The 23,121-nt window shown below is 40.5% G+C and overlaps 1 protein-coding gene across 1 annotated transcript in view; it reads left to right on the top strand.

Annotated features, from left to right (window-relative positions):
- LOC113896427 (adhesion G protein-coupled receptor E2-like) overlaps positions 1-23,121 on the top strand; it is a gene marked incomplete at its 3' end in the record, with an annotated part of 62,716 nt that overhangs the window by 24,530 nt on the left and 15,065 nt on the right. The window contains exons 13-16 of the mRNA XM_027548617.1: positions 2,385-2,582; positions 2,854-3,089; positions 22,069-22,135; positions 22,497-22,588. Of these exons, the coding sequence (XP_027404418.1) occupies positions 2,385-2,582; positions 2,854-3,089; positions 22,069-22,135; positions 22,497-22,588 (593 nt within the window). The remainder of the gene's footprint in view (positions 1-2,384; positions 2,583-2,853; positions 3,090-22,068; positions 22,136-22,496; positions 22,589-23,121) is intronic.

The following is a 23,121-nucleotide window of genomic DNA, read 5'->3' as shown; positions in this document are numbered from 1 at the left end:
TGTTAAGGATTTTGAACCATCTTTGCTATTTGAAAAAAATCATATGGCATCCAATGATCAGCCCATCCTCTGAGGAATTCTACACAGTAAGGAGAAGTAGGTCCATGCAGAGTGCATGCTTTCTCAAGGCTAGACAACACGTCAAAATCTAGATTAGCCCAAGTATTTTGGCCTTGGGCAGGTTGATTAAACTGTATTGGGAAAGCAAAAGTGCAAGCAGGCATCTCCCAAGGAGGAGTGAAATGATTAGTATGAGCAAAGTTAGCAACTGCTGTTACAGGTGGAGCAGAAGGGAAACCTCAGATTTGGGCTGTCCGTTGAATGAAATGACCTCTGTTCTAAGTGGCTTCAGTTTTGACACATCCTGTATATATATGTCTCTAAGTTGTTTTTCTAAGGATTGCGTCTGCTTGAGCATAACATTCTTGTAAAGACTGAATAGTCTTTACTTCCAAATCAATGTTATGCCCTTCAATTTGTTCTATGATAGCCTGTATGAGTGACCATGTAACCCTTGCCGATATGCTCGCAAAACATTACTTTTAACCCTTTTCTATGTCTAGATTGAGTGTCCCCTCTTCTGGGAACCATGAATTGTTCCAGTAAAATATGATAGCAGTCGTTCAATTGATCCCTTGAAATATTAATACCATTTTGTATCAGAAAATGATGCATTATAGAAATGAAAGGATCTTATTGCTATGTTGTCCCATCTTGCTTACCTCTTTCTGCAGGGCTCGTTGCTTTGTTTAGCCTTCCTTTCAAGTCCCTGTTCAGGCGCCACTTGTGGGGATTTTCTCCCCTGAACTTGGAAACGACGAACCTGAAAGAACAACACTCGGACAGTCTCTTGCAAGGACTGACAAATTTATTTCTGCAGTCGAGCCTTTTTATAGAAGCAGGAACAAAGACCTTAGAGTATATGACCAGCAGAGTGCATACGGGGTTAAGACATAATCAGTAAAAGATATTTCAAGGACAGCACATTCTAAATGACCCAGGTGTTTATCCCATGATCCATTTTCTCAAGCAACATCTTTAATATTATTAAATCTTGGCACTGAGCATAGCTAAAAGCAGGAGATGTTTTTCAGCTATCGCAAAGCCTGAGTACTTCTGGCCCTCTGCCATTTTCCCAAGGACCTTCTCCTTCAAGGCTATTTTGCACTGCACTTCCCAACAGGGGCTACCTGCATTTCCTCCCATGTGGACCTCTCTTGGGAACTTTAATACAGTACAAAAATTAGTTTTATGCAATAAGCCAAACATTCTCAAAAGTTAAAGCGCATCAGAATAATCTGGAGGGCCAGTTATTTATTTCTAAACATTTCATTCTTAAACAAAATTGAACATAGAGACATGCTGCAAAAATAAATTTGGTGCTACCATACTCAATTGCTTTTTATCCAGAAGCACTTAATTTGCAGGTTTTAACATTCATTTTCTTCATCCTTTTTGCACCTCCCTCTGTCTTTCTCCCTCTCTCTCTTCACCCAGACTTATACTAAAAGGAAGTTGGGAGATATTTTTTCCTTGTGCTCAGGTATTTAGGATGATTTCCAAAAAGAAGCAAGCTTCCCAGGTGGCTCAGTAGTAAAGAATCCACTTGCCAACTCAGAAGATGCAGAAGACTCAGGTTCAATGCCTGGATTGGGAAGATCCCCTGGAGGAGGAAATGGCAACCCAGTCCTATATTTTTGCCTGGAAAATTCCATGGACAGAGGAGCTTGAGGGGCTACAGTCCTTGAGGTCACAAAAAGTCAGACACGCCTGAGTGACTGAGAAGACATGCACACCAAAAAGAGGCAGACATTATCAATTTTAAGCTACAGCCAACATCCAAGCATAGTAGTTTTTCTCTTTTACCCAAGAGTTTAGCTCTAAATCTGTAAGGATTAGTGGCCAAACATGAAGAAATATTACAGGGATAAACTGTGCTGAATTAAGAGTTGGGAATTGATACCTGGACATCATGACAACAGGTAGAGACTTTGTCATAGATCATTACATTACGGGGATGGAGGATTGTGCTCAAAATGTAGCTTCTTGCCTCTGTGAACCTATTGAGGTAACTGAGAAGCTTAGTCATGCTCAAAAGTCTAGAGGGAAATAAACCCTTGTGAGATCCAGGTCTTGGTCTTCATTAGGACTCTCTTATCCCTCGATCCTTCCTGGCACAGATTTTATCATTCAGATCCCATAAATTTCTATATTTTGGAACTGGGGGAAAGTTATCCATAAACATAACATATCCGTAAACATATCCATAACATCATCTACTCAGCACCTCCATTCCTGATTTTTCTATGTCTACAAATAAAAATGGTGGAAGGGTCATTACCCTACAGCAGGAAAGCATGACTGATCTCTCTGCTGGGTCCCAGGAGGAGGATCTCGCACTGACTGTGATCACCTACATGGGACTGAGCCTCTCTCTGCTGTGTCTCTTCCTGGCGGCCCTCACCTTCCTGCTGTGCAAAGCCATCCAGAGCATCAGCACCTCGCTCCATCTGCAGCTCTCGCTCTGCCTCTTCCTGGCCCACCTGCTCTTCCTGACAGCCATCGACAGAACTGAGAGCAAGGTACGTATACTGTCCCAGAATATACCTGCCCCAGGGATGCTGAGTTCATGGGGCCATACTGCACTGGACTCCTTAATATAGTGGGATCCCAGGTAATGTTAGATGGATAAGTAGCCAATTCACATGGACTGACAGAACCAGAAAGCAAACACTCAATTGATAATTCATTCATTTACATCAGAGTTATCCCCAGTGGCAAGTCATAGAAGAAGTCCTGGGGCCATGATCCATCCTGACAAACCATCCAGGTGACACCTTCCTCCTCTCCCAGGTGCTGTGTGCCATCATTGCAGGTGCCTTACACTATCTCTACCTGGCCTCCTTCACCTGGATGCTGCTGGAGGGTCTGCAGCTCTTCCTCACTGCACGCAACCTGACGGTGGTCAACTACTCCAGTGTCAACAGATTCATGAAGAAGCTCACGTTCCCAGTGGGCTACGGAGTCCCGGCGGTGATTGTGGCCATTTCTTCTGCATCCAGGCCTCATCTTTATGGAACACCCAAACGGTAAAACCAAATTCCCGCCATCCTAACTTCTCATGCATGACTATGGCCATTATAGAACCAACATAGCACTTTGATTTTATCTTTCTTAATTTATTCATTTTAATTTAAGGACAATTACTTTATGATATTGTGGTGGCTTTGCCATACATCAACATGAATCAGCCACAGGTGTACATGTGTCCCCCCATCCTTAACCCCCCTGCTTCATCCTTCCCCACCCTATCCCATTGGGTTCTACAAGAGCACCCGCTTTGTGTGCCTTGCTGCTTGCATTGAACTTGCACTGGTCATATGTTTTACACGTAGTAATATACATGTTTAAGTGCTATTCTTTCAAGTCATCCCACTGTCCCCTTCTCCCACAGAGTCGAAAAAGTCTATTCTTTTTTTTTTTTAATTAATTTTATTTTATTTTTAAACTTTACATAATTGTATTAGTTTTGTCAAATATCAAAATGAATCCACCACAGGTATACATGTGTTCCCCATCCTGAACCCTCCTCCCTCCTCCCTCCCCATACCATCCCTCTGGGTCGTCCCAGTGCACTAGCCCCAAGCATCCAGTATTGTGCATTGAACCTGGACTGGCATGTCGTTTCATACATGATATTTCACATGTTTCAATGCCATTCTCCCAAATCTTCCCACCCTCTCCCTCTCCCACAAAGTCCATAAGACTGTTCTATACGTCAGTGTCTCTTTTGCTGTCTCGTATACAGGGTTATCGTTACCATCTTTCTAAATTCCATATATATGCGTTAGTATACTGTATTGGTGTTTTTCCTTCTGGCTTACTTCACTCTGTATTATAGGCTCCAGTTTCATCCATCTCATTAGAACTGATTCAAATGTATTCTTTTTAATGGCTGAGTAATACTCCATTGTGTATATGTACCACTGCTTTCTTATCCATTCATCTGCTGATGGACATCTAGGTTGCTTCCATGTCCTGGCTATTATAAACAGTGCTGCGATGAACATTGGGGTACACGTGTCTCTTTCCCTTTTGCTTTCCTCAGTGTGTGTGCCCAGCAGTTGGATTGCTGGATCATAAGGCAGTTCTATTTCCAGTTTTTTAAGGAATCTCCACACTGTTCTCCATAGTGGCTGTACTAGTTTGCATTCCCACCAACAGTGTAAGGAGGGTTCCCTTTTCTCCACACCCTCTCCAGCATTTATTATTTGTAGACTTTGGGATCACAGCCATTCTGACTGGTGTGAAATGGTACCTCATAGTGGTTTTGATTTGCCTTTCTCTGATAATGAGTGATGTTGAGCATCTTTTCATGTGTTTGTTAGCCATCTGTATGTCTTCTTTGGAGAAATGTCTATTTAGATCTTTGGCCCATTTTTTGATTGGGTCCTTTATTTTTCTGGAGTTGAGCTGTAGGAGTTGCTTGTATATTTTTGAGATTAGTTGTTTGTCAGTTGCTTCATTTGCTATTATTTTCTCCCATTCTGAAGGCTGTCTTTTCACCTTGCTAATAGTTTCCTTTGATGTGCAGAAGCTTTTAAGTTTAATTAGGTCCCATTTGTTTATTTTTGCTTTTATTTCCAATATTCTGGGAGGTGGGTCAAAGAGGATCCTGCTGTGATGTATGTCAGAGAGTGTTTTGCCTATGTTCTCCTCTAGGAGTTTTATAGTTTCTGGTCTTACGTTGAGATCTTTAATCCATTTTGAGTTTATTTTTGTATATGGTGTTAGAAAGTGTTCTAGTTTCATTCTTTTACAAGTGGTTGACCAGATTTCCCAGCACCACTTGTGAAAGAGATTGTCTTTAATCCATTGTATATTCTTGCCTCCTTTGTCAAAGATAAGGTGTCCATATGTTCGTGGATTTATCTCTGGGATTTCTATTTTGTTCCATTGATCTATATTTCTGTCTTTGTGCCAGTACCATACTGTCTTGATAACTGTGGCTTTGTAGTAGAGCCTGAAGTCAGGTAGGTTGATTCCTCCAGTTCCATTTTTCTTTCTGAAGATCGCTTTGGCTATTCGAGGTTTTTTGTATTTCCATACAAATTGTGAAATTATTTGTTCTAGCTCTGTGAAGAATACTGTTGGTAGCTTGATATGGATTGCATTGAATCTATAAATTGCTTTGGGTAATATACTCATTTTCACTATATTGATTCTTCCAATCCATGAACATGGTATATTTCTCCATCTATTAGTGTCCTCTTTGATTTCTTTCACCAGTGTTTTATAGTTTTCTATATATAGGTCTTTAGTTTCTTTAGGTAGATATATTCCTAAGTATTTTATTCTTTTCGTTGCAATGGTGAATGGAATTGTTTCCTTAATTTCTCTTTCTGTTTTCTCATTATTAGTGTATAGGAATGCAAGGGATTTCTGTGTGTTGATTTTATATCCTGAAACTTTACTATAATCATTGATTAGTTCTAGTAATTTTCTGGTGGAGTCTTTAGGGTTTTCTATGTAGAGGATCATGTCATCTGCAAATAGTGAGAGTTTTACTTCTTCTTTTCCAATTTGGATTCCTTTTATTTCTTTTTCTGCTCTGATTGCTGTGGCCAAAACTTCCAAAACTATGTTGAATAGTAATGGTGAAAGTGGGCACCCTTGTCTTGTTCCTGACTTTAGAGGAAATGCTTTCAATTTTTCACCATTGAGGATAATGTTCGCTGTGGGTTTGTCATATATAGCTTTTATTATGTTGAGGTATGTTCCTTCTATTCCTGCTTTCTGGAGAGTTTTTATCATAAATGGGTGTTGAATTTTGTCAAAAGCTTTCTCTGCATCTATTGAGATAATCATATGGTTTTTATTTTTCAATTTGTTAATGTGGTGTATTACGTTGATTGATTTGCGGATATTGAAGAATCCTTGCATCCCTGGGATAAAGCCCACTTGGTCATGGTGTATGATCTTTTTAATGTGTTGTTGGATTCTGATTGCTAGAATTTTGTTTAGGATTTTTGCATCTATGTTCATCAGTGATATTGGCCTGTAGTTTTCTTTTTTTGTGGGATCTTTGTCAGGTTTTGGTATTAGGGTGATGGTGGCCTCATAGAATGACTTTGGAAGTTTACCTTCCTCTGCAATTTTTTGGAAGAGTTTGAGCAGGATAGGTGTTAGCTCTTCTCTAAATTTTTGGTAGAATTCAGCTGTGAAGCCGTCTGGACCTGGGCTTTTGTTTGCTGGAAGATTTTTGATTACAGTTTCAATTTCCGTGCTTGTGATGTGTCTGTTAAGGTTTTCTATTTCTTCCTGGTCGAGTTTTGGAAAGTTGTACTTTTCTAAGAATTTGTCCATTTCTTCCTCGTTGTCCATTTTATTGGCATATAATTGTTGATAGTAGTCTCTTATGATCCTTTGTATTTCTGTGTTGTCTGTTGTGATCTCTCCATTTTCGTTTCTAATTTTATTGATTTGATTTTTCTCCCTTTGTTTCTTGATGAGTCTGGCTAATGGTTTGTCCATTTTATTTATCCTTTCAAAGAACCAGCTTTGGGCTTTGTTGATTTTTGCTATGGTCTCTTTTGTTTCTTTTGCATTTATTTCTGCTCTAATTTTTAAGATTTCTTTCCTTCTACTAACCCTGGGGTTCTTCATTTCTTCGTTTTCTAGTTGCTTTAGGTGTAGAGTTAGGTTATTTATTTGACTTTTTTCTTGTTTCTTGAGGTGTGCCTGTATTGCTATGAACTTTCCCCTTAGGACTGCTTTTACTGTGTCCCACAGGTCTTGGGTTGTTGTGTTTTCATTTTCATTCGTTTCTATGCAAATTTTGATTTCTTTTTTGATTTCTTCTGTGATTTGTTGGTTATTCAGCAGGGTGTTGTTCAGCCTCCATATGTTGGAATTTTTAATAGTTTTTCTCCTGTAATTGAGATCTAATCTTACTGCATTATGGTCAGAAAAGATGCTTGGAATGATTTCTATGTTTTTGAATTTACCAAGGCTAGCTTTATGGCCCAGGATGTGATCTATCCTGGAGAAGGTTCCATGTGCACTTGAGAAAAAGATGAAATTCATTGTTTTGGGATGAAATGTCCTATAGATATCAATTAGGTCTAACTGGTCTATTGTATCGTTTAAAGTTTGTGTTTCCTTGTTAATTTTCTGTTTAGTTGATCTATCCATAGGTGTAAGTGGGGTATTAAAGTCTCCGACTATTATTGTGTTATTGTTAATTTCTCCTTTCATACTTGTTAGCATTTGTCTTACATACTGCGGTGCTCCTGTGTTGGGTGCATATATATTTATAATTGTTATATCTTCTTCTTGGATTGATCCTTTGATCATTATTTAGTGACTTTCTTTGTCTCTTTTCACAACCTTTGTTTTAAAGTCTATTTTATCTGATATGAGTATTGCTACTCCTGCTTTCTTTTGGTCCCTATTTGCATGGAAAATCTTTTTCCAGCCCTTCACTTTCAGTCTGTATGTGTCCCCTGTTTTGAGGTGGGTCTCCTGTAGACAACATATGTAGGGGTCTTGTTTTTGTATCCATTCAGCCAGTCTTTGTCTTTTGGTTGGGGCATTCAACCCATTTACGTTTACGGTAATTACTGATAAGTATGATCCCGTTGCCATTTACTTTATTGTTTTGGGTTCGAATTTATACACCATTTTTGTGTTTCCTGTCTAGAGAATATCCTTTAGTATTTGTTGGAGAGCTGGTTTGGTGGTGCAGAATTCTCTCAGCTTTTGCTTGTCTGAGAAGCTTTTGATTTCTCCTTCATACTTGAATGAAATCCTTGCTGGGTACAATAATCTGGGCTGTAGGTTATTTTCTTTCATCATTTTAAGTATGTCTTGCCATGTCCTCCTGGCTTGAAGAGTTTCTATTGAAAGATCAGCTGTTATCCTTATGGGAATTCCCTTGTGTGTTATTTGTTGTTTTTCCCTTGCTGCTTTTAATATTTGTTCTTTGTGTTTGATCTTTGTTAATTTGATTAATATGTGTCTTGGGGTGTTTCGCCTTGGGTTTATCCTGTTTGGGACTCTCTGGGTTTCTTGGACTTGGGTGATTATTTCCTTTCCCAGTTTAGGGAAGTTTTCAACTATTATCTCCTCAAGTATTTTCTCATGGTCTTTCTTTTTGTCTTCTTCTTCTGGAACCCCTATGATTCGAATGTTGTAGCATTTAATATTGTCCTGGAGGTCTCTGAGATTGTCCTCATTTCTTTTAATTCGTTTTTCTTTTATTCTCTCTGATTCATTTATTTCTACCATTCTATCTTCTAATTCACTAATCCTATCTTTTGCCTCTGTTATTCTACTATTTGTTGCCTCCAGAGTGTTTTTAATTTCATTTATTGCATTATTCATTATATATTGACTCTCTTTTATTTCTTCTAGGTCCTTGTTGAACCTTTCTTGCATCTTCTCAATCCTTGTCTCCACGCTATTTATCTGTGATTCCATTTTAATTTCAAGATTTTGGATCAATTTCAGTATCATTATTCGGAATTCTTTATCAGGTAGATTCCCTATCTCTTCCTCTTTTGTTTGGTTTGGTGGGCATTTATCCTGTTCCTTTATCTGCTGAGTATTCCTCTGTCTCTTCATCTTGTTTAAATTGCTGAGTTTGGGGTGGCCTTTCTGTATTCTGGCAGTTTGTGGAGTTCTCTTTATTGTGGCTTTTCCTCGCTGTGTGTGGGTTTGTACAGGTGGCTTGTCAAGGTTTCCTGGTTAGGGAAGCTTGTGTCGGTGTTCTGATGGGTGGAGCTGCATTTCTTCTCTTTGTTCAGTCGTGCTGTGGGGAGGGAGGGAGGGATGCTACAAACAAATAACACTGGCATGCGCTTGCAGTGCCTCAGCCACACTGGGTCTGCCCCCGCTCACGGCACGTGTAGCCTCCCTGCCCAAACTGCTCGGGCTCTAGGTTGTTCCGCCGGGAACAATCCGAGGCTGGCCCTGGGCTGCATGTACCTCCCAGGTCCAAGCCGCTCAGGTTCAGGCACTCGGGCAGTCCTCAGAGGCGCAGACTCAGTTGGGCCTGAGTTTTGTGCTATTCCCAGGTCCGAGCAGCTCAAGTGATGAGGTGTTTGGGGAGCGCCAATGCTGCGACTTATCGCCTCCCCGCCACTCAGTTATCTGGGTGTAAAACTGGCGCACCTTCTCAGGCAGATGTTAACCGTCCAGACCCCCAAGAAGTTTTAGTTAGCAAAGAAGCCTGCTTACAGTTTTATAGATATTGTCTCTCTGGGGCTGCGATTGCCCCCTTCCGGCTCTGGCTGCCTGTCACCGGAGGGGGAAGGTCTGCAGCCAGCTATCTCTGTTCAGTTCTTTGTTCTGTGCACGGGCCTGGCGGTGTCTTAGGTTGGGGCTGGCTTTTCGAGTGGTAGATATCCCACAGTCTGGTTTGCTAGCCCAAATTATTTCGCTCAGATAGTGCTCAGGGTATGCAGGCCAGATTCTTACTCTAAGCGATGCAGCCCGCGCTGCGCCTCCCTGCCCAGCCCCCGCTTGCTAATGGCGCGTGCAGGCGTCTGTGCTGCTTCTCCGCTGCGGGAGTTACTGTAGGACTCACAATCTTCGAGTTTTAATTGTTTATTTATTTTTTCTCCCCGTTATGTTGCCCTCTGTGCTTCCAAAGCTTGGCACAGATTCGGCAGTGAGAAGGTTTCCTAGTGTTTGGAAACTTCTCTCTTTTTAAGACTCCCTTCCCAGGACGGAACTCCGTCCCTCCCTCTTTTGTCTCTTTTTTGTCTTTTATATTTTTTCCTACCTCCTTTCGAAGAGTTGGATTGCTTTTCTGGGTGCCTGATGTCCTCTGCTGGCATTCAGAAGTTGTTCTGTGGAATTTACTCGACGTTTAAATGCTCTTTTGATGAATTTGTGGGGGAGAAAGTGTTCTCCCAGTCCTACTCCTCCGCCATCTTGGCTCCTCCTCCCAAAAAGTCTATTCTTTACATCTGTGCCTCTTTTGCTGCCCCGCTTATAGGATCTTCGTTACCATCTTTCTAAATTTCATATTGTCTTTCTCTTTCTGATTTACTTCACTCTATATAATAGGCTCCAGTTTCATCCATCTCACTAAATTGAATCAAATGAGTTTCTTTTTACAGCTGAGTGATATTCCACTCTGTATAAGTACCACATCTTCCTTATCTATTCATCTGCTGGTGGACATATAGGTTGCTTCCATGTCCTAGTAATTGTAAATAATGCTGCAGTGAACATTGGTGTATATGAGTCTCTTTCTGGTTTCCTTGGGAAGTATACCCACCAGTGGGATTGCTGGGTCATATGACAGGTCTATGACCCATTTTTAAAGGAATCTCCACACTGTTCTCCATAATGGTTGTATCAGTTTGCATTCCCACCAACAGTATAAAAGTGTTCGCTTTTCTCTACACACTCTCCAGCATTTTTTGTTTGTAGAGTTTGATAATGGCCATTCTGACCAGGGTGAAATGATATCTCATTGTGGTTTGATTTGCATTTCTCTAATAATGAGTGATGTTGTGCATCTTTTCATGTGTTTGTTAGCCATCTGTATGTCTTCTATGGAGAAATGTCTGTTTAGTTCTTTGGCCTACTTTTAGATTGAGTTATTCATTTTTCTGGTACTGACTGAGCTGCATGAACTGCTTATACATGTGGCACATTAATTCTTTGTCAGTTGTTTTATTTCCTCCCATTCTGAAACCTGTCTTTTCACTTGCTTATACCTTCCTTCATAGGGCACAAGCTTTTAAGTTTAATTAGGTGCCATTTGTTTATTTCTGCTTTTATTTCCATTACTCTGGGAGGTGGGTCTTAGAGGATCTTGCTGTGATTTATGTCAGAGACTGTTCTGCCTATGTTTTCCTCTAAGTGTTTTATAGTTTCTGGTCTTAACATTTAGGTCTTTAATCTATTTTGAGTTTATTTTTGTGTATGGTGTTAGAAAGTGTTCTAATTTCACTGTTTTATAGGTGTTTGACCAGTTTTCTAAGCACCACTTGTTGAATAGACTGTCTTTTCTCCATTGTATATTTTTGCTTCCTTTGTCAAAGATAAGGTGTCTATATGTGCATGGATTTATCTCCAGACTTTCTATTTTGTTCCATTGATCTATATTTCTGTCTTTGCGCCAGTACCATACTGTCTTGATGACTGTAGCTTTGTAGTATAGTCTGAAGTCAGGAAAGTTGTTTCCTCCAGTTCCATTCTTCTTTCTCAAGATTCCTCTGGCTACTTGATGGGTTTTATGTTTTCATGCAAATTGTGAAATTATTTTTTCTAGTTCTGTGAAAAACAGCATTGGAGTTTCATAGGGATTGCATTGAATCTATAGATTGCTTTAGGTAGTATACTTATTTTCTCTATATTGATTCTTTCACTCCAAGTACATGGCATATTTCTCCATCTAGTTGTGTCATCTTTGAGTTCTTTCATAAGTGTTTTATATTTTTCTATATATGGATCTTTTGTTTCTTTAGGCAGATTTATTCCTAAGTATTTTATTCTTAATGTTGCAATGGTATATAGGATTGTTTCCATAATTTCTCTTTCTGATTTTTCATTATTAGTATATAGGAATGCAAGGGATTTCTGTGCATTAATTTTATATCCTTCAACTTTGCTATATTCATTGATTAACTCTAGTAATTTTCTTGTGGAGTCTTTATGGTTTTCTATGTAGAGGATCATGTCATCAGCAAACAGTGACAGTTTTACTTCTTTTCCTATCTAGATTCCTTTTATTTCTTTTTCTTCTCTGATTGCTGTGGCTATGACTTCCAAAACTATGTTGAATAGTAGTGGTAACAGTGGGCACCCTTGCCTTGTTCCTGATTTAGAGGAAATGCTTTCAGTTTTTTGCCATTGAGAATGTTTGCTGTGGGTTTGTCATATATAGTTTTTGTTATGTTGAGGTATATTCCTTCTATGCCTACTTTCCCAGGCAATGGTACCCCACTCCAGTACTTTTGCCTGGAAAATCCCATGGACGGAGAAGCCTGGTAGGCTGCAGTCCATGGGTTTGCTAGAGTCGGACATGACTGAGCGACTTCACTTTCACTTTCATGCATTAGAGAAGGAAATGGCAACCCACTCCAGTGTTCTTGCCTGGGAGAATCCCAGGGATGGGGGAGCCTGGTGGGCTGCTGTCTCAGGGGTCACACAGAGTCGGACATGACTGAAGCGACTTAGCAGCAGCAGCAGCAGCAGCCTACTTTCTCGAGTTTTTATCATAAATGGATATTGAATTTTGTCAAAGGCTTTATCTGCATCTATTGAGATAATCATACCATTTTTATCTTTCAATTTGTTAAGATGGTGTATCACATTGATTGATTAGAGAATATTGAAGAATCCTTGCATTCCTGAAATGAAGCCCACTTGGTCATGATGTATGATCTTTTTAATATGTTGTTGGATTCTGTTTGCTAGAATTTTGTTGAGGATTTTTACATCTATGTTCATCAGTGATATTGGCCTGTAGTTTTCTTTTTTGTGGCTTTTGTTTGGTTTTGGTATCAGGATGATGGTGGCCTCCATAAGGCTCAGACCCAGGTGTGCTGTGCATTTTGTGCCTTTCCCAGGTCCAAGCAACTCAGGTGACCAGGTGCTTGGCGAGCACACTGTCCTGGGTGGGCCATGCATCTTATGCACCTCCCCGGTCCAAGCTGCCCAATTTCTCTGTTGCACTAAGAGGGCACTGTGCCAGGTGTGCTGTGTTTCTCCTCTGGGGAGCTGGTCTCAGACTGTGACATTCCCGGCCAATGTGAACTGTCCAGGATCCAAGGAAGACATGGTTATCGACTGACAGCCTGCTCACAGTTTGATGGGAAATGCAGTCTCTGGGGCCAAGATTGCAGCAGCCCCTTGCATTCCAGCTCTGGCTGTCACAGTCCTACCTCTCTGCCTCCAGGGAAAGAGGGTCATAAATGGCAGCAGCTTACTCCTTTTTGGTTTTCACTAGGGCACAATATTTGTTCTGTGAGCTGACCAGGTGTCACCATGCAGCACTTGAGCCTTCCTGCAGGAAAGGTCCTTTGATTTTCTTTGTCTCTCTGGCATTCACATGGTTTAGGTTGCTGTGTTATAGTAGCCTCCTCCGATTGTCCACAGGACATTCAGATCCAGTCCTTACCCTAAGAACCAGCCACCAGCCCAAACCTCTACACCCAACCCCCACTAGTTGCTGGTGGACTTGAGCAGCATCTGAGCTGTTTCTCTGCTAGTAATTGAGGTTCAGAACGTATTCTGTGGTGAATTTTTTTGTTGTTGTTGTTATGTTGCCCTCTGAGTTTCCTCTATCTCCCAGAGTTTGCTTAAGTTTGTATCAGTTGCATTAGTGATGCTATCTAACCATTTCATCATCTGCCACTTCCTCCTCTTTCTGCCTTCAATCTTTCCCAGCAACAGGATGTTTTCCAGTGAGTCAGATTTTCACATCAAGCAATCAAGGTAATGGAGCTTCAGCCTCAGTTCTTCCAATTAATATTAAGGGTTGATTTCCTTTAGGATTGACCAGTTTGATCTCCTTGCAATTCAAGGGACTCTCGAGAGTCTTCTCCCACACCACAGTTTGAAAGTATCAATTCTTTGGCACTCAGCCTTCTTTATGATCCAACTCTCATACCCATACATGACTATTGGAAAAAGCATAGCTTTAACTATATGAACGTTTGACCACAAAATGCTGTTTCTATATATATAGAAAGAGAGAGAGAGAGAGAGAGAGAGAGAGAGAGAGAGAGCTGTGTACATGAACTCTTTGTACATTTTAGAGATTAGTCCTTTGTCAGTTGCTTCATTTGCAAATATTTTCTCCCATTATGATGGTTGTCTTTTCATCTTGTTTATGGTCTGCTTTGTTTGACTTTTTTCTTGTTTCTTGAGGTATGCCTGTATTGCTATGCTATAAACTTTCCCCTTAGTACTGCTTTTACAGTGTCCCACAGATTTTGGGTTGCTGTGTTTTCATTTTCATTCGTTTCTATGCATATTTAGATTTCTTTTTTTATTTCTTCTGTGATTTGTTGGTTATTCAGCAACGTGTTGTTCAGCCTCCATATGTTGCCATTTTTAATAGTTTTTCTACTGTAATTGAGATCTAATCTTACTGCACTGTGGTCAGAAAAGATGCTTGGAATGGCTTCATTTTTTTATTTTTATTTTACCAAGGCTAGATTTATGGCCCAGGATGTGGTCTATCCTGGAGAAGCTTCCGTGTGCACTTGAGAAAAATGTGAAATTCATTGTTTTGGGGTGAAATGTCCTATGGATATCAATTATGTCTAACTGGTTTATTGCATCATTTAAAGTTTGTGTTTCCTTGTTAATTTTCTGTTTAGTTGATCTATCCATAGGTGTGATGGGGTATTAAGGTCTCCCACTATTGTTGTGTTATTGTTAATTTCCCCTTTCATACTTGTTAGCATTTGTCTTACATATTGTGGTGCTCCTATGTTGGGTGCATATATATTTATAACTGTTATATCTTCTTCTTGGATTGATCCTTTGATCATTACGTAGTGTCTTTCTTTGTCTCTTTTCACAGCCTTTTTTTAAAGTGTATTTTATCTGATATGAGTATTGCTACTCCTACTTTCTTTTGATCTCTATTTGCGTGGAATATCTTTTTCCAGCCCTTCACGTTCAGTCTGTATGTGTCCCCTGTTTTGAGGTGGGTCTCTTGTAGACAACACATATAGAGATCTTGTTTTTGTATCCATCTAGCCAGTCTTTGTCTTTTGGTTGGGGCATTCAACCCATTTATGTTTAAGGTAATTATTGATAAGTATGATCTCATTGCTATTTACTTTATTGTTTTGGGTTCAAGTTTATACACCCTTTTGGTGTTTCCTGTCTAGAGAAGATCCTTTAGAATTTGTGGGAGAGCTGGCTTGGTGATGCTGAATTCTCTCAGCGTTGGTTTGTCTGTAAAGCTTTTGATTTCTCCTTCATATTTGAATGAGATCCTGTCTGGGTACAGTAACCTGGGCTGTAGGTTATTTTCTTTCATTACATTAAGTATGTCCTGCCATTCCCTCATGGCCTGAAGAGTTTCTATTGAAAGATCAGCTGTTATCCTTATGGGAATTCCCTTGTGTGTTGTTTGTTGTTTTTCCCTTGCTGCTTTTAATATTTATTCTTTGTGTTTGATCTTTGTTAATTTGATTAATATGTGTCTTGGGGTGTTTCACCTTGGGTTTATCCTGTTTGGAACTCTCTGGGTTTCTTGGACTTGGGTGATTATTTCCGTCCCCATTTTGGGAAGTTTTCAACTATTATCTCCTCAAGTATTTTTTTCATGGTCTTTCTTTTTGTCTTCTTCTTCTGGGACTCCTATGATTCAAATGTTGGTGTGTTTAACATTGTCCTTGAGGTCTCTGAGATTGTCCTTATTTCTTTTAATTCATTTTTCTTTATTCCTCTCTGATTCATTTATTTCTACCATTCTATCTTCTAATTCACTAATCCTATCTTCTGCCTTGGTTATTCTACTATTTGTTCCCTCTAGAATGTTTTTGACCTCATTTATTGCATTATTCATTATTTATTGACTCTTTTTTATTTCTTCTAGGTCCTTGTTAAACCTTTCTTGCATCTTCTCAATCCTTGTCTCTGGGCTATTTATCTGTGATTCCATTTTGATTTCAAGATTTTGGATAATTTTCACTATCATTATTCAGAATTCTTTATCAGGTAGATTCCCTATCTCTTCCTCTTTTGTTTGGTTTGGTGGGCATTTGTCCTGTTCCTTTACCTGCTGGGTATTTCTCTGTCTCTTCATCTTGTTTATATTGTTGTGTTTGGGGTGGTCTTTCTGTATTCTGGCAGTTTGTGGAGTTCTCTTTATTGTGGAGTTTCCTCACATTTGGGTGAGGTTTTACGGGTGGCTTGTCAAGGTTTCCTGGTTAGGGAAGCTTGTGTCAGTGTTTTGGTGGGTGGAGCTGGATCTCTTCTCTCTGGGGTGCAATGTCCAGTAATGAGTTAGGAGATGTCAGTGGGTTTGGAGTGACTTTGGGAAGCCTGTATATTGAAGATCAGGGCTGTGTTCCTGCGTTGCTGGAGAATTTGTGTAGTATTTCTTGCTCTGGAACTTGTTGGCCCTTGGGTGGTGCTTGGTTTCAGGGTAGGTATGGAGGCATTTAATGAGCTCCTGTTGATTAATGTTCCCTGGAGTCAGGAGTTCCCAGGTATTCTCAGGATTTGGACTTAAGCCTCCTGCTTTTGGTTTTCAGTCTTATTTGTACAGTAGTCTCAAGACTTCTCCATCTATACAGCACCATTGATAAAACATCTTGGTTAAAGATGAAAATTTTCTCCACAGTGAGGGACACCCAAAGAGGTTCACAGAGTTACATGAAGAAGATAAGAGGGAGGAGAGAGTTAGAGGTGACCCAAATGAGATGAGGTGGAATCAAAAGAGGAGAGAGCAAGCTAGCCAGTAATCACTTCCTTATGTGTGCTCCACAGTCTTGACCGCTCAGAGATGTTCACAGAGTTATACAGAGAAGAGAAGAGGGAGGAAGGAGACAGAGGTGGCCAGGAGGATAAAGGTGGGAATCAAAAGGAGAGAGACAGATCCAGCCAGTAATCAGTTCCCTAAGTGTTCTCCACCGTCTGGAACACACAAAGAGATTCACAGAGTTGGGTAGAGAAAAGAAGGGGGAGGGAAGAGATAGAGGTGACCTGATGGAGAAAAAGGAAAGTCCAAAGGGAGAGAGATCGGTCAAGCCAGTAATCTCACTCCCAAGTAAAGTAGGTACTGAAGATTGGGTTCTTAAAGGTACAAAATTGATAACAAATGCCAAATAGCAAATATTAAAAATCTAGAGTAGAGGTTGGATTTTCAAAAATACAGTATTAAAGAAAAGAAAAAAAAGTCACAAAAATTATTTTTTTTAATTATATATGAAGTTTGCTTTAAAAAATAGGGTCTCTCTCTCTTTTTTTTTTTTTGCAAAGCAATAGTAGGTTATAAGAATGAAAATTAAAGGAGTAATAGAGGACTTAAACATTTTTAAAATTGTTTTAAAAAGAATGATAGTAAAAATAGTAAAAATATATCTAGGACTTTCTCTGGTGGTGTTGTGGGCAGTGTGGGGTCAGTTCATTTTCAGATAGTTTCTTGGTCCGGCTTATATTTCCCAAGATCTATAGGCCTCTTCCTTGGAGAAGGCAATGGCACCCCACTCCAGTACTCTTGCCTGGAAAATCCCATGGACAGAGGAGCCTGGTAGGCTGCAGTCCATGGGGTCGCTAAGAGTTGGACATGACTGAGAGACTTCACATTTCCTTTTTTTTTTTATTTTTAACTTTACAATATTGTATTGGTTTTGCCATATATCAAAATGAATCTGCCACAGGTATACATGTGTTCCCCATCCTGAACCCTCCTCCCTCCTCCCTCCCCATACCATCCCTCTGGGTCATTCCAGTGCACCAGCCAGCCCAGTTTCGATGCACTTTTACTTTTCACTTAAATGCACTGGAGAAGGAAATGGCAACCCACTCCACTGTTTTTGCCTGGAGAATCCCAGGGACAAGGGAGCCTGGTGGGCTGCCATCTATGGGGTCACACAGAGTTGGACACGACTGAAGTGACTTAGCAGCAGCAGCAGCATAGGCCCCTTCCTATGTAGTCAGTACTAACTACAGGGTTTTAATCTATTACACCTGTCACTTCCAAGGCGGTTTCCTCTATTTTAGCTTCTTCCATTTGCTAGTCTCTTCAGTGTCTGATTTACTGCCTGACACAAGGGGGAGGTGGTGGACACTTTTTTAGGCTCACTTGTTCAATCGCGCTGTCGAGAGGGTGGGACGCTGCAAACAAATAACACTGGCGTGTGCTCGCAGTGTCTCAGCCAAACTGGGCCTGCCCCCACTCACAGCATGTGTGCTTTCCCTGTCTACACTGCTCAGGCTTTAGGTTGCTCCACTGGGAACCGTCCAAGGCCGGCCCTTGCCTGCATGTACCTCCCAGGTCTAAGGCACTCAGGTTCAGGCACTCGGGTAGTCCTCAGAGGCACAGACTTGGTTGGGCCTCATTTTGTGCCCTTCCCAGGTCCGAGCAGCTCAGGTGATGAGGTGTTTGGCGAGCGTGGTCGCTGTGACTTACTGCCTCCCCCGTCCCTGCCACTCGGTTTTCTGGGTGTACAACTGGCGCACCTTCTCAGGTGGATGTTGACCATCCAGAACCCCAAGAAGTCTTAGTTAGCAAAGAAGCCTGCTTACAGTTTGGTAGATAATGTCTCTCTGGGGCTGCACTTGCCCCCTTCCAGCTCTGGCTGCCTGTCACCGGAGGGGGATGGTCTGCAGCTGGCTAGGTCTGTTCAGTCCTTTGTTCTGTGAGTGGGCCTGATGGTGTCCTAGGTTAGGACCCCTCACATAGCTCTAGGCAGTCCTTTGTTCTGTGAGCGGGCCTGGTGGTGTCTTAGGTTAGGGTGTTTCATGTGATAGCTATCCCACAGGCTGGTTTGCTAGCCCAAGTTAGTTCCCTCAGGTTGACCTTGGGGCATTCAGGCCTGGTCCTTACTCTAAGCAATGCAGCCTGCACCTCCCTGCCCAGCCCCCGCTTGTTAGTGGCGGGTGCAGGCGTCTGTGCTGCTTCTCTGCTGGGGGAGTTACCATTGGGCACGTAATCTATGGGGTTTAATTATTTATTTTTCCTCCCAGTTATGTTGCCCTCTGTGGTTCCAAGGCTCGCCACAGACTCGGCAATGAGAGTGTTTCCCGGTGTTTGGAAACTTCTCTCTTTTTAAGACTCCCTTCCCTGGATGGAGCTCTGTCCCTACCTCTTTTGTCTCTTTTTCTGTCTTTTAAATTTTTTCTATCTCCTTTCGAAGGCAATGGGCTCCTTTTCTGGGTGCCTGATGTCCTCTGCCAACATTCAGAAGTTGTTTTGTGGAATTTACTCAGTTTTTAAATATTCTTTTGATGAATTTTTGTGGGAGAAAGTGGTCTCCCTGTCCTATTCCTCTGCCATCTTAGGACCACCCCACTATGGTCTCCTTTTCTGTGCAAAAGCTTTTAAGTTTAACTAGGTCCAATTTTTTATTTTAATTTTATTTTCATTACTCTAGGAGAAGCATGGGGGGAAAAGATCTTGCTGTAATTTATGTGGAAGAGAGTTCTGCTTATGTTTTCCTCTAAGAGTTTTATAATGTCTGGCCTTACATTTAGGTCATTAATGCATTTTGAATTTATTTTTGTATATGATGTTAGGGAGTGTTTCATATCATTCCTTTACGTGTAGCTGTCTAGTTTTCCCAGAACCATTTACTGAAAAGATTGTCTTTTCTCCATTGATATATTCTTTTCATTGTGTCAATATTGTTCTGCAACACTGTATATGTTTTATGTGTAGGACATATTTCTATGTTTGTATACCCTACAACCTGTTTACCACTGATAATTGGGTTTCCATCCATTACAATACAGTTGCCCATTTCACCTCTCCCCAAGCTCATATTTTCTCTTCTGTCAGTACTCTATTATCTTCTTCTATAGGGAGAGGGCAGTTGTTTGGTTTAGGCAGTTCATTTATTTTGTTTGTTTATTGATTTGTCATAGTCCACATGTGAATTAAATCAGACTGTATTTGTCTTTCTCTATCTGGCTTCTTTCACTTAGCATAATAAACCCAGCATCCATTCACGTTGTAACAATTAGCAAGATTTCCTCATTTTTATGGCTAGGTAGTACTACATGGCTGGTGTGTATGTGTGTGTATCACATCTTCTTTATCCTTTGATAGGCACTTAGTATGCCTCCATATCTTTGCCATTGCAAATAATGCCGCAGTGAACATAAAAGTCTGCACATCATTTTGAGTTAGTGTTTTTGTAGTCCTTATAATTACCCAGGCACAGGATAGCTGGATCACATAGTAGTTCTATTCTTAATGTTTTTGAAGGTCTCAGTACTGTCTTCCATAGTGATTGCATCAGTTTACATTTCTAGCAACAATATATAAGAATTCCTTTTTCTCCACATTCTCACTTACAGTGATTATTACACACGTGTTTGATAAGACCCACTCTAACAAGTGTGCTGGAATGTCTCACTGTGGTTTTGACTTACATTTCCCTGACATTCGTGATGTTGAACATTTTTCATGTGCCTGCTGATAATCTCTATGACCTCTTTAGAAAATGTCTCGTTAGTCCTGTACCATTTTTTAATTAGGCTGTTGGTGGTAGAGATGTGACAAAATGCACACTGGTACTCACAACAAATTTCTATGCTGGACCATAAAGAAATCTGAATGCCAAAAACTGATGCTTTCAAATTGTGGTGCTGTAGAAAACTCTAGAGACTGCCTTGGATAGCAAGGAGATCAAATCAGTCAATCTTTAAGGAAACCAACACTGAACATTCACTGGGAGGATGATGCTGAAGCTGAAGCTCCAATACTTTGGCCACCTGATGTGAAGAGCAGACTCATTGGAAAAGACTCTGTTTCTGGGAAGATTGAGGGCAGGAGAAGGGTGTGACAAGGATTAAATTGTTGGATAGCATCACCAACTAGATGACATGAGTTAGAGCAAACTCAGGGAGATAGTGGAAGATTGGGAAACCTGGCGTACTGCAGTTCATGGGGTCACAAATAGTCAGACATAACTTAGCAACTCACAACAAATTCTTATGCTGGTAAAAACTGATGTCGACTTGCATCAGATGGTTTCTGAATCACTGGCCTTTCTAGATAGTTTAGCAAAAAGTCAGAAAACTTTCCCTACAAACACAAGGTAGTAGATATTTTGGTTTTGTGGGTCAAACAGTCTCAGTTGCAATTTTCCACCTCTGTCCTTGTAGTTCAAAAGCAGCCACAGAAAAGATATAAGAAAATGAGTGTAACTCTGACCCAGTAAAATGCATTTCCAAAATCAGACAGCAACCCAGTGTGAACCACAGGCTGCAGTATGTCAACCCCTGTCTATGTAACTCTCTCTTTGGTTCTTCCTGGTGGATCCAACTAGCGTGGTCTTAACATCTCCCAAATCGCACACAGTTCCTATTTAGGACCAAGCACCAATTCTATAATTTCTATCAGTGTGAACTTCAGTTACTGACTCTGTATCCCTATGCCTCAGATGCCTGATCTGTAATCATTTGATTACGTATGTCGTTATGAGGAATAACTTGTTTAACGCACATGAGCCTGCCATAGCAGTGTCAGGCTTACTGTTATTATCTCTCTCTCTCTCTCTCTCTCTCTCTCTCTCACTCTCTCTCCCTTCTTGGCTGTCCCCAATTTTTTCACCCCATCTACATCTACTCATCCTTCACCTCTCATCATAAACACAACAGAATTCTCTCAGGGAACCCTTCCCAGTATCAGAACCTCCTACAGGTCTGACTAGGTTATAGATCCACCTACATGTTCCCACAACTCCTCATATTTGATCATAAGCTTCATCATTTTGATTGTTTCTATTATCTAACTATCAATAAGCCTACAGAGCTAGGAACTCCTTGAAGAAAGAGATTGCTCTCTTAATCATACTTGATCTTCAGAGCCAAGAACTGACCCTAATAGAGAAAGAGAGACTCAATATTTGTCTCATAAACCATAAATTAATGTTTATTGATTATTGTCTTTAAAACATGTACATTTCTTTCTGCCAGCATATGAGGGCCAAGACTTAAAAGGGCTTTTTAAAATAAGTTTATATTTATTTAAAACCACTTTTTTACATTGTGATTTACTTGGAAAAAAAGCTGCACATGATTAATGTGTATAACCTGACAAATTGGGAATAAGTACACACCCATGGCCTTTACTAATATCAAGGACATACATAGCTTTCAATTATGCAAAATAATAAGTTCAGAAAGTCTACTATAGAACATAGTGCCTATAGCTAATATTGTGTTGTGTATTGAAATTTGCTAAGGGTGATCTTATGTGAAATATTCTGACTAAAAAATAATAATAATAATAATTAATAATAAAATAATAAAGGAGTTAGGAAAAACTTTGAGGAATGAGAGATATGTTCATCTATCAATTCTTTATCCACAAAGGCTAATATACTCTTGATTCTCAACCACCTCTCTTAGATGCTGGCTCAGCACAGAGAAAGGATTTGTATGGACATTTCTTGGCCCTGTCTGCACCATCTTCTCTGTGAGTAATGGATGACATCAGAGGATCTTTCCTCCCTGGCTGAGGGTGAATTAAAACCACAAGCAAAAAGAGGGCTATGGACAAGGTGACCAATTATTCCAATTAGCTGAGGAATGAGAGGGTCCCGGGATGCAGAAATTCCCATTTTAAAACCAGGAAGGAGCATTTCCTTAGACATAGCACTCTCGGTGTTTAAACATGTAAATCCCCATGCAAAGTGAGTTACTGGTGTTCAGTCTGGTTTTCTATCACTGTTATGAAATACAAACCCTTCCTACCTGCTGATTTAGATGTTGGATGAGCCACAGGGAAGGATTAGCAGATCTGGATGCACTTAATATCCCTTGTGATGTTTCTGCAGATTAATTTAGTTTTCTTCCTGATAACATTCTGGATTGTGAAAAAGAAGCTTTCCTCACTCAACAGTGATGTGTCCACTCTCCGGAAGACTAGGTGAGATGGATCAGAGGTACACATCACCACCCTACCCCACCACACCCCCTCCCAACCCCACACCATAAAAAGCATGGTCCAGGAGCAAGGACATAGAGTTCCAAGCTTCTAGTGTCCCTTCACAGGGTTTCAAGCGGACTTGAGAGGAGGAGTTCAGCCACCCTCTTGGAAGCTTGAATACTGTTTTGTTGCTGATACCTAAGTCAAAAATATTCCATTCATCTCTAACCCGAGAATGGAACTATTTTAGCTACAAAGGAAATTGATTTTGTTCTGGTAAACAGGGATTACCACCATGACACTATAAGAAAAGTCCTGAGAATATGTATATCCTTATAAATCACTTACATACCTGACACAGGCCCCAGCATTCCCTTTCATGCCCATGTCTTTATTCATGTTCGTCCCACTACCCTTATCTGCCCTGCTCTACCTGGTGAAGTCAGGTTGATTATCTATATATCATATCTTCTAAGAAGCCAAGGATATCCTTTGCTTTCTTTTCCTTTACACAGAATGAATCATCTGACAAA

Source organism: Bos indicus x Bos taurus, chromosome 7, assembly GCF_003369695.1.
Source record: "Bos indicus x Bos taurus breed Angus x Brahman F1 hybrid chromosome 7, Bos_hybrid_MaternalHap_v2.0, whole genome shotgun sequence".
In the NCBI taxonomy this organism is placed as follows: domain Eukaryota; kingdom Metazoa; phylum Chordata; class Mammalia; order Artiodactyla; family Bovidae; genus Bos; species Bos indicus x Bos taurus.
The sequence above is the reverse complement of the archived record's forward strand: the minus strand, read 5'-3'. Positions and strand labels throughout refer to the sequence as shown.